The sequence below is a fragment of the Rhododendron vialii genome, chromosome 6a, assembly GCF_030253575.1.
Source record: "Rhododendron vialii isolate Sample 1 chromosome 6a, ASM3025357v1".
Lineage (NCBI taxonomy): Eukaryota > Viridiplantae > Streptophyta > Magnoliopsida > Ericales > Ericaceae > Rhododendron > Rhododendron vialii.
This window is the reverse complement of record NC_080562.1, coordinates 24,769,467-24,781,953: the sequence shown is the minus strand read 5'-3', so window position 1 is coordinate 24,781,953 and position 12,487 is coordinate 24,769,467. Positions and strand designations below refer to the sequence as shown.

The 12,487-nt window shown below is 37.3% G+C and overlaps 1 protein-coding gene across 1 annotated transcript; it reads right to left on the bottom strand.

The window, feature by feature from the left end:
• Positions 1-6,335: 6,335 nt before the first annotated feature.
• LOC131329882 (exopolygalacturonase-like) lies at positions 6,336-11,330 on the bottom strand. The gene is made up of 4 exons (XM_058363297.1): positions 11,169-11,330; positions 10,020-10,328; positions 7,220-7,732; positions 6,336-6,734 (listed from the first exon to the last, which is right to left on the bottom strand). The coding sequence occupies exons 1-4, from the start codon at positions 11,316-11,318 to the stop codon at positions 6,507-6,509; spliced, it is 1,200 nt and encodes a 399-aa protein (XP_058219280.1). The 5' UTR covers positions 11,319-11,330; the 3' UTR covers positions 6,336-6,506.
• Between the last annotated feature and the right edge of the window lie 1,157 nt (positions 11,331-12,487).

Below are 12,487 nucleotides of genomic sequence, written 5' to 3'. Positions count from 1 at the left end.
ACGGCGACTCCGTCTCAGCGCAGCTGAGCAGTTCGGATCTCCGGCCAGAATCACAGCCATGATCATGCCGGTAAGTAACTCGCACTCTCTATTCCACAGGTTCTCTTTCTCGCTCTTTCTTGTCGTCTTCCTCCCACCATTTTCCCTCTCATCAGCGTTGTCCCCCTCTCCCTCTTTGTTTGGCAATTTTTTAGCAGATATGGAGCACAGAGTTGATGTCGTTTGAGATATGAACCTTTTGGTCTACGATTTTGGGTGAGTTTTCTTATTTGATTTCTTGGTGGAATTTGTACAACAGCAGAGGAAATTTGTTTAACCAAAATAGAGCAGAACTACGGAAACCAATCCACTGGAAATAACAAGGTCTTCTACCCACAAATTTTTCCTTACATAGTGTTCTATGAGATTCATATCAATGCAAAGCCTCGGTTCATTGAGATTGCCAAATTCTACCAAATTGAAGTGGAAGGTAAAGCACACTGTGTTGCATATGATGACAAGTAGCCGAAATAATAGTCTTTGAGACAATTCACCTAACGTTCCAGGTAATATCACTCTTTTACAGAGTAGAAATTTATTTAGCGAGCAAACAGTATCTTCAGTACGTTCGATAATATCTGAAAATTACTTTCAGCTTTTCAAATTTTTGGTGTTTGGGGGAGACAAGCCAAAACCCATTCTCCATAAATGCATTTGCAAATTTGATGCAAGGAGAGCAAAAGCTAGAAGGGCCTCGGGAGGTCATTTTTCCTTTCTCTTTTTTCCTTTTTGCCTTTTTGCTTGTATATCCCAAAAACCCAAATGTCCTCTCTTTTTCTGCTAATAACAAATCCATCACTTCACAAAAATGGGAAGTAGACCTGTGGCTCGATATTGCAAATTTTCCCCTTGTTCTTCAGTTGCTACTATTTGTTTTCCAAAAATGATGGTTTGTACTCATTTTTGTGTGTGGTCCTTCACATATTTTGATTGAATCGTTTGCTCTTTTAATGGTTTTTAATTTTAAGTAATACTTCAATGATAATATTTGATTCTTCTTAATTAGCCTGATTTTATGATTTTTCAGAGAGTGCATTTTGTCTGTGTTGAAAACAAAGCAGGTAGAAAAGAGGTGCACTATCATTTCATGCATTTTGTATATTTGGGTTAGGAGCTATAAAGGTCTTATTCCCCCTTTGTTCTTGACGTTGTCTGAAGTTCTGTTCCTATTGTCCTTGGAACAATCTGTACATGCTCGCTTTACAATGGTCTGTAGCTCATGGAATGTAGTTTCGTTGGGTTGATCTTTATATCTTTTGGTCTGTACGTTTCTGAAAAGGTATTTGGGTAAATGCGCTTCGTGAGAATTTCACATTCCCAGTCTTTTTCAATTCAGTATATTTTCTTGGAAAAACCGTTTTAGTATGCTTGCCCATATCTAGGTTGTGGACTTGGGCAAAACTTTTTCTGAAGAAAAAAAATCCGCAGCCAATTGTAAATTGCCATTGGGGTTGTGGCTTTAGAAAGACCTAGCTTATGGCGTTATATATGGACAGAGAGTGATTGCCTTGGACTGCAACATTTGTTGACAAAAGAAGTTAAATTTTCAAATATCTAACCTGTTAGTAAAAGAATGTTGAAAGGCTTTCCCAATTTGGTCCAATTTTTCCAATTAAGTCCCTTTATTGGAGGGGTTCTAGCTTACCTTCCAGGGGTGTTTTGGTCAAAGCGTGGTGAAGAATGCTGTCCTTATTTGAGCCGCTGGTTCTTCGCTATGTGCTGAATGGGGTTACGTCTTTCAATCCGGGGTCTTCAAGATGGGAATGATATACGGAGCATCTTTTATCCTCTCTCTTGCTCTCCGTTCATGTGACGTTGGTCACAATGACGCTGTGGGTGTGTGTCTAGGTTTCTCGCATGCTTCTGGTACCGTTGGCTTCAGATAATCGGTCTTATCTCTCGGACGAAATACTGAATTGTTTTGTTGTTCATCATTTACATTTTGTGAATCGATTAACTTTCCAGCGAATTTGGGCTTGCGGCGCATTTAAAACCATGTTAGGGTTTTCTTGGGTTTTTCGCTCAATGGTTGACCTTTCTGTCACTCTGTATCAGGTATGGGTCTCTTGGATTTGGGCGATTCATCAAGGATTCAAGGACGCAAAAAGGTAGATTTAAGAGTGGTTTTCCAGCAGTGATTTTATATGGTTTAGTGGACTAGATTTTGTCCTCATTCTTTGTTTCCGTGTAGTCTCCGCTATGATTTTTGTGTAGTCTTTATCATATCGAAGGCGCCCGGCTGATTTCAGCTACTTGCGCTTTTACCATGCCCTATTATTATGGCGAAATAATTAGCCCAATGGTTTTGTTCATATGTAGTCATACTTTGCAAATTTGGTATACATTGAGTTTCTTATTTCCCTGTATTTTGTGAGAACTTTGATCCAATGGCTTCTCTTTGCCAAGAGTTTTTGTTTCTTAATTTCCCTGCTTGATGTTTGTGTTCAATGCTCTGATAACAAAAATATTTACGTTTGTGGACGAATCCTGAACTCGATGGCTATGGATGATTGGCCAACTTTTCAGTTTTCCCCACTCCCCCATCATACTACTTCATTTTCCTCTGCTTTTGAGCTTGCTATTTGTCAACCTACATAATACAATTATATATGCTTTGAGTCTTGACAATGCTTCTGTGCATCTTATATGGCTATATGTATTTCCTATTGATTATATCAATTATGATGTTCTTTTTAGCATTGGTAGAATTGTTGAGTATAGGGATTTCATTGCTCATTAACTTGAGTTGTCTTTTACAGTGGTATGGTTGTTTGGTCTGCTTTTCTCCGGTGGACTTTTGAAAGCCATCCAAGTGAGATGCGTGATGTCGGTGGCTATTATTATCTCCTCACGACTCAAACGAAAAAAAAATGTTGCCATACCATACCCACGAGAAGATGGTAGGGTGGTCTACAAAGCTTACAGCACATTTATGCATTGCTAAGCTCCTCAATTGATCTTAGGTGGTGATTTGGAGTGGGAATCAGAAGACAATCTTGGAGTTTGGCTAGATGTTGTTGTGCATAACTCTCTCTCATGTACAGAAGTGTTGCTGGTATACATTTAATATCAGAGTTGCTCAAAATTCATATATTCCTATTTTCCGTTCTCTAATTACAAACCTTCGGGACCTGATTTATTGGTGATCACATATGTTTCCCTGGTATCGTATTAACCTTGAATTGTACTTCTAGGTGTTGGTCGTTGCTGATATTTAGCTCATTGCGGATCATCACTTAACTGGATTGATGGTTTGTGCCTCCAGCTCTATATCTATGGTTATATGCACAAATATTCTTCCATGGTCTTTCATATTAGTTTCCACTTTTCAGTTATATTACTTTTCCTGTCTAGGCTTTGCCATCAGGCTTGACACGGTTTATTCAAGGTTCCGGAAGTACAATTTGGGTTTTATTAAAAAAAGTTTCTAAGTGTTGGCCTACTCGTGTTGTTAATAATGTTATGTCGTTTGGATGGAGTGATTTTTGTGCGGCTCATAAGCTGACAAATGGGTACAAGCTTATTTTGTGCTGTGAACGAAGGTGGCTTTTTTGATACTATAATCCTGAGTCAGAATGATGTTGAATTGACATATGATCAGTCTGAAGGGCTAAATCCATATTGGCAGGAAATGTATGAGCGAGAATGTAAAAACTAATACCCAGAGCTTAGTTATGCATTTGTTCTGCCATAGATTTATACGGCAATCAAAATATGCTTTGATTTATTGCACGTTTGATTTCTGCTGATCGTTAGATGATCTGCAAAGTGCATGCTTCCCTTAGACACTTCAGCGTAGAATTCTTGTGGCCAGATTTGTGTATATATGTGGATCGCATAGGTTTAACGCTGCGGTATAAATTGAAGGAATCGCTTTGTTTGTGTTCCTCTTTAGATATCAGTGATTTGCAGTGTAATTATGTTCGCTTCCTTGGTAAAAATTGATATAGATTGTTATTATGTAGGAATCTGAAAGGAGGCTGCGTCCAAAGCTGCTGTGGTCCTCCTAAACTGGAGGGGAAAAGTGTTGGAAGGAGCAGCAAAAACAATGAATGCTTGTTCCAGCCTTGGAGGAGAATTGTATGCCATTAGATTTGCTTGTGAAATGTTGCTTAGGCTGGGAATGAAAGAGGTAGTTGTAGAATCTGATAATAAGCAAGCGATAAATCTTAGCGTCTCTGAGTTGGTACCACTGTGGAATGTAAGAGCTTTAGTGTTGGATATTCGGCAGTACGCCAAAGAAGGAGCTTTTATTCTCAAATGGGTTCGACGGTCGGCAAACAAGGTGGCGCATGAATTAGCCTCTCTTGCTTTATGTAGTTCTCTACCTTGTAATTGGATTTCGAATCCGCCTTTATCTCTTGTATCAGCTTTAAATCCTGATTTTAATGAAAGCCAGTAAGGGCTTTTTTTGCGGATAAAAAAGAAGAAGAAAGGAGGCTGCGTCCAACTATTGATGATTTGAATTTGGATAATATTTCTATCAGCATGGGAAGCAGAACTTGGACTGTGATTTGTGAACAGTTGCCTCCAGAGAATCCTGTGTTTTGTGAATTTATTGAACTCATAGACCTGCAATGTACTAATTAGTATATTTTGGTTACAATGCTTGCAGACCATGCTCAGTACTTTTGAATCTGTACGTACAAGTGACTTTTGTACACAATTCGGCCCTCAAATTCTCATATTCACAAATTCCACGGGCACGAAATCTTCGTGCGCGCACGACGGCGAAAACCTAGTATATATATAGAGGGAGAGAGAGAGACTTGGGATCCAATGAGGGATCCCGCAAGGCCTTACCGTGCGGGACTCTCCTTTCCCGATTGAATTGCGACGATCCGAACCGTTCAATAAAAAACTGTTCGGATCAAGCCCTTCTTGATAATTTTTTTTGCTGATTTTTCGCGGGTACCTTTAAAATCACATTCTGATCACTTTGGGCGGCTAGAATTGTCGCAATTCGCTTGGGAAAGTGGAGTCCCGCACGGTAAAGCCGTTCGGGATCCCTCATTGGATCCTGAGAGAGAGAAAGAATGTGTGTGTGTGCGCGCACGCGCTATAGTGTCCCTGGTCATTTTGGGGACACCGTAATTTTTAACATAATCGACCATTACAAGCATAACTAAGACCAATAACATGTATAACCAAGGTCTTACAAAGACATAACCCCCAAAGGTTAAGTGAAAGGAGACTGCAACAAACCAAATTGATTCCACAAAATAGTTTCAATGGGAAGATCAATAAACTTGTTTACGGTGGAAAACTCCTTTGGAAAAGTAATCATTCTGGATAGAGAATATAGGAGGGTGACTAACTAAACTAGTCATGATTGATGATCACAGCATATTTTATAAATAATATTCTTCCATGATTTCCTATGCTGAATCTTTGGATCTTCTTGGATTGTATACTCCTTCAGAGACAACAGTATTTTCCATTTTTGCAGGTCAAAAAAATATTTGAGGTAACATATATAAGCGAGACCACTCAATTATTTACCATGCCCATTGCAAATCTCACCTAGAATGGTAAGCAGTCAATTATTCGGATGGGTGAAATAGTAAATTCTAGGGTTATACCAATACACATGTAAAATGTGAACTTTGGCCACTATTTGAAAGTCAAAAACCATATTTTCTAAATTGAGTATTCACATTAAACATCTTGGGTTCCTGTAGTGTGACAATGAACTACAAGGGTGTATGGTGCCCCGATATGCTTTATCGAGATTTTGTCACCGTGATCTGAATTGTTCAATTTGTAGAGTACGTTCAGTAGATCATTCAAATTTTTTTTACAAATTGATCGGATGTCATTAGTCCCTTGTTCAAACAACATTGATTATAACAAATGGATGATGATCTGTATAATTTAAAAAATGTACTGGGAAACAAATCTATAATCCACCAATATTGATAGGTTAAGGTGCCGTTCCGCTTTCTTTGTAAATTTCCCTTTTCAAAAAGAAGGTAATTTCAAGCTCAAATATAATGAAGATGAAAAATAATTTTTCAAATTGTTTTACACCGTTTAAAAGATCTCAATGGAATCTATCAAACAAGATCTATATTGGTAGAAAAATTATTTACGTAAACACATGATTTTTAAGCTTGAAATTGCCTTCATTTTCTAAGAAACCAGAACGGAGCCTAAGACAATTTGAGACCACTAATTAGCATATCATTAGCAAATTAAATTAAATACAAGTTAGAAATTACGAGAGTCTTGTGTCTTAACACAAATTACTCCTACAATTATTAAAACTACTCTAGAAACACCAAACTAAAAAGATGCCTGTTTTTTCACCGCTTCTCTCACAATGCTGGTGAGGTCCACACGAAAATACCTAATGTGGGACCCATTACAATCATGAATGAGAGGGTATAAAACATTGTGTGTTACGAAGAATCTATAACTGAACAGAAAATCTATCGAAGTAGCTCCGAGAATGGACGAGAAGGTAGCTATATGCAACTGGAGGGGATTTGCCGACCAAAAGATTGACCTCGGACATTAGAACAAGAAGAAGTAGAAGGAGGTCCTTGAGGGCCATTGTAGGACAAATTGATGTTCACAAGCTTGATGTTTTGGCAAGGAACAATCCCACTGCATTGTAGGGAAACTGCAACTTTTGAGCTTGAACTCCCCCATATGTTTCTGAATGTAACATTGCTTATCTCAACTTTTGAATCCTGCACATAACAAATGAAATAGATAAATCACGATTGTTACGACGCGTTTTAAGTACTTAGTATGTAATTTTGGATCATCAAACCAGAATGTTTTTATGGTGCTCTACGACCAAAAAGAGTAGCACTCACAGGATCGATGGAGTCAACCGATAGACTCGAATGGACGAGGGAGAAATTTGAATGCAGAAATAATACATGGATGATTGATAATTTGCTTGTGTATTTTGAAAAATATTTTTAGTAGTATTCTACATGAGTGTATCATGTTCATTTTGAAATAGTCTATGACTTCAGAAAAATATTTAATCCTACTAATTAGTTAAAAATCATGGCTCTGCCAATCAATCTCTTTTTTTTTTTGCCCCTCATTAGTCAAGAGCAAGACGTGCACGTGCCAACTTGAGAACTATTGAATAGTTCTTGGATGACTCTTTCAAGTGAAATAAGGAATAATCTGGAAAAGAACAAGTTAGAGCACAACATACATCGTCCTTGCAAAAAGGCTTCGGGCAATACTGTTGATCGATGATAATAGGGTTGTTCACGTTATCCATGAAGATATTCTGAAACATAAAATTCGAAGCAACGCTAGCCAGAGAAGGGGCCCATGTCTTGATCCTAACACCGTTCTGGGTCCCACGGAAAGTACAGTTTTTCACTGTGATCCCCGTCACAAACTCTTTCGGTGACTTTCCTAGGCTCCCAACGCTGATCCCGTGGCCAGGGCCACACGAGACACCAGCGATGTGGATGTCTTGGCTGCCCGAGACCATGGAAATGCAGTCGTCGCCGGTGCCGATGATCGATCGGGTGATCCGGATGTTGGTTGAGCTTCCAATGTGGATTCCGTCGGTGTTGGGACTGCCTTCCGGGGCTGAGATTCGAATGTGGCTCATGTTCACGTTGTTGCATGCGAATAAGTTGAAGTGGGAGTTTTTGCTGTTGATTGACCTCAAGTGGTGCACCCTTGAGTTGGTCACGAAATCGAACCTCATTGACTGCTCCAACCAATGTGAGATTAGCACAACGACATAAATAGTTTTTTTTTTCCAAGTATTTTCCGAACAGGACATAAACAGCTGGAAATAGAAACAAAAGAATGAGAAAAGGAAAAATTGGTCAAGCACACATCCCATTTTTGTATGATATGCACCCCGTAACATTAACCACCAAGAAACGTAACATCTAGTCATTCACTACAAAGAAGAGTTACATTTTACTGCAAATAGGCATAAAATTTTCAACACAAAGAGGCATAACATTTCACCCCAAAAGGCTTGACAATTTACCACAATAGGCATAACACCTATAAAGGTGCATACCATTTCACCTAAGGAGGTGTACGTAACATTAACAAAACATAGGCACCACACTTTTTAAAACTAGGAGCGTGTATTGAAGCATTTTCAAAAAAAAAAGACCAAAAACTTCAACTTAACCATAGTCTTTGTTCTTTTTTGGTGCATAATTCCACTATGGACAGTAATTTCTGACTTATCGACATTGTGTGTTTGATCAAAATGACTTGCATACGCATCGCATGTACCTAGTCCCTAGTTTAGTTAAAATACACATAAAATATGTGTGTTGTTTCTAAAACTTTCATTCACATTAAAATGAGTGGCCTCTTATAATAACCGATGTCGTAGCACACGGAATGCGTGTGCACAATTTGTTAACTTAGATTCAAAGTACAGACAGATTTATTCTTTAGATGAAGATCATGAGATATATGAAACAAACAAAAAATATTATGAGCATATAATCTTTCTAAGTATAAACGCCTACACAAATTTGTATCACATGTATATAGAAAAGGGGGAGTAAAATGGACATGAGGTCTCAAGCAAAAGGAACCATTGTGCTGTGCGGTTCCTTATTGGACGTTGGAGGAGCAGTTACTAATCGGACGATGAATTACATGTTTATCCTTACATTAAGGAATTCAAGAAGTAGATTCATCCTAAAAAACAGGGACTTTTAAGGAAACATAAAATGTGAGCGCTAGTCTTACTAATGTACTTGTGTAAATCCACGCAAATATGGCTGCCCAAAGAATCCGTCGTTGCCAATCTCAAGAGGAAAGTTCTCACCAAACGGTGCTCCCCCTTTACATATTGTAATAGATTCTTACAATCTCCAAAAGTAATTTCTGGTAAACACGCATTATATAGTAAAAGTGCTAGTATTAATAAGTGATGTGGGTCAACTTGACATCTTCATAATACTAATACTAGTCCACAAGACATGAACAAGACTAAACCTAATTACAGCAAAAAGAACAAAGGAAAAGGAAATCCAGGAGACCTAAATGAAATAAACCGTTTTGTAAGATTTTCCTTATGAATGATATATATTATGCAATCGATCCCTATGGTTTTAATATATGTACATTCTGTTCCCATAGTTTTGCTTTCATCAACTAAATCCCATCATTTTTTCGTTTCCGTTTCAGTGTTTCGTCATGCTCTCCTTTCATTAGAGAAACTCACGTAACCAAACTTTTAGGTAATTTAGACATGCATGTCACAATACCAGCAAGAAAAGCTAGTCACCTAAGACCTCGCCAAAAGGTCATCCATGTTGTTTAATCTATTTTGTTCTATTAAATGGAACCATTTTTTTTTATGATTCAAGACATTTACTTGGTAGGCATTATGTGTAAGTGATTACGAAAATTAGTACTCCAATGAGCATTGTCGGCTGGTGAAATTTTGTTTATCGAGCAGATTCAAGATATAAATGTCCTATGTGATCTTACCAAGACAGACGCCCCCTTTCTTAGTTTTTCTCTATACAATTTTTATCTTCTATCTATTATGTTTTAAGCGCTGAGTAAATTACTAAACTATTCTTGTTGTCTTATACTCCCTCCGTCCCATAATATTTATCCGGTCTGCAAAATGAGGACTATAAAATAATGTATTTATTTCAAGAAAAAATTCAAATTTTTTTCATAAGTTAAAAGAACTCGTCAAGATCTAATAAATTGTTGAATTTTTTTCAACTTTTCTTACAAAAATTGTATTATTTTTACGTCTCCGTTTTGCGGACCGGACAAATATTATGGGACGGAGGGAGTACTATTTTTTCCTATTTCAATTTGGTGCCTGAAGTTTCAAATATGTCGTCCACTTCAAACATCAATTGAAAATGATGGAGGGGCTAACTTGAATAGATAATGAAAGTTAAAAGTTCACATTGATGAGATTAAAATTACAAGAAAAAATTCAAAAAAAATTAAATTGAGTAGGATAGATGCCTATGGAAAAAAATAGAACTTACAACGGGGAGAGGCTTGCAGTTAGGGTTGGAGAAGCAGTCATTGTAAGGCCAACCAGAAGGACCTTGGCCATCCAAAGACCCTCCACCTTTAACCACCAATCCATCGATGTATTGGAACCCAATCCAGTGGTCAATAAAGAACATATGAGGATCGGTAGAGGCCTTAAGTATCCCTTTTATGATAAACATTATCGGCCCATTACATGGGCCTCTGAAGATCACTGAATCCAACATGTATGTTCCCTTTGGGATCACAACCCTGCTCTTCCCTTTCCACATGCATGCTTCCCTCCAAGCTCTTGAAAAGGCCTATGAATATATGTCAAAATTTATGTGTTAGAACATTAACCAAAAAAAAAGGAAAATGTATTAGAACTTAAAACATAGTATCGCGCCCCAATTTTATTTGACTAGGTAGTGGTGGGGCAAAATCAGGTGTCACCAATATGGACTATTCATTTATTTTCCAATGAAAGCACGGTATATGAGACTCCTGTAGTGTGGAGGTTTGAGCAATTTTGTGAGAAATTATGGACATAATGAAAAGAGGAACTCACAATGGCTATAGAAACTACGAATGTAAAAAGAAAAATAATCACGATCACACAAATGTACCATATTTAATTAGGTTTCATCATCAAATCTGGAATGTGTATATGCTCCAAGCGCCTATTTGCACAAACTTGAAGAGCAACATCACTATTTTCCTATCACTAGAATATAGTGGTTAGAACTAACAGACATAAAATAAAATAGAGTTTGATAAATAAAAAAATCTTTTTTTAATAAGTATTATTAAATTCCACCCTTAAAAACAAATCGAATGTTTATTTTTTTGATACAGAGTTGGATTGTTCATCCAAATATAAAAGAATAGAAAAAGATTGTCATCTACATTCTTGTTTCCCATATTTTTTACTCACAAGTCACAGCCATCGAAACTAAATACTATTAAGAAAGCTCAATCTAAGTACCAATTAAGATAGATATATAGAGAGAGATAAAGAATAAAAATGGTGCAGATCTGTGAGGATTCAGGAACAAATATTTCATGATGCAAATAACCGTAAAAAATAGCCCGTAGAAAACAAAAACAATTAAGCCATAAATAAGATTGCGAATACAGTAGGAAAAAAAATAATCGCTTACGATGGTATTATCAGTCTTGCCATCTGCAACCGCACCATAACTTGTTACGTCAAAAAACGCAGGCGCCCGACCTCCATGGACATGGGTGGTACTGCACTCCAAAGCTAACACTAAGAAGAAAATCTTGAGAAAACTCCATCCCAAAGCCATTTTCTTCTTCTTCATTCTTCTTCTTCTTCTTCTTCTTCTTCTTCTCTCTCTCTCTCTCTCTCTCTCTCTCTCTCTCTCTCTCTCTCTCTCTCTCTCTCTCTCTCTCCTGCGTTTGTTCACCTTTCTGTATTCTTATATACACAACATACAAGCTTGCACAATTATGATGGTACGTACGTTCGGTACTTGATTGGGAATGGGATGTGAAAGGACAAAAAAGGCTTTTCAATTGTTGCAAAGATTCAGTAGTATATTAATCTTTGGTGTGATTATTGTAATTGATATTGTTTCTATTCCAACCTAACTGAAGTTTCCATTTATACAAGGGCAATAATTTTAATTAGGAAATAAATATACAGACAATAGTGTGGCTCTGGGTTGTAGTTGAACGGCTGAAGGCATAGATGGGTTTATAGTTAGACTTTTATTATTCTTCTCAAAAGAGTCCATAACTGCTAATACATTTATGGGTCCACATATTTAATTAATGGATTAAAATAGGATGGTAAATTTGGGAAATTAATAGACTAGCATTTGGTGTAAATTCATCCATTGTCATCTCACATCTGTCCGACCTCTTAAAGGTAAATCGGATTTCTGGTAATTAACTAAATTGGAGGGAAGGAATATTAAATTTATTTGTTTTGGTGTTTTCGTAAGGGAGGTGATTTTGGCACTTCAAATTTAACCGCACTTCACTTTTAATTTTATTTTCTCATATCATTAATACACAAAGTATAAGTGCCAGTGGTAAAAATTGGAGTGCCAAAATCAATTTCCTATTCGTAACTCTCAAAATCAAATTAGGGAAATCACTAAAGATTACTTGAGTGGTGATTCTGCCAGCAGGGGACCTGTTGGGAATGTCAGAGTTTCTTTAAAGAGAGAAACTTATTCACGGAGCCTCCGTGAACATCGTGTTCGCAAAGCCGCTCAATCTCCCGCGTCTGTTATGGTTTTGGACGGTTTAGATTTTATTAAAAAAATTTTTGGAGAAGAGATGACATCCGAATTGCCCAAGACCGAAACAGACGGCCGGGATCGCGTTCCGTAAAAACTTATTCACGGAGGCCCATTAATAAGTTTTAATTTCTCTTCTTTAAAATTTACATGATTCGTACTTTTTTCATCAAAATGTGACCCTTTGTTAACCCCACATATTTCACTTT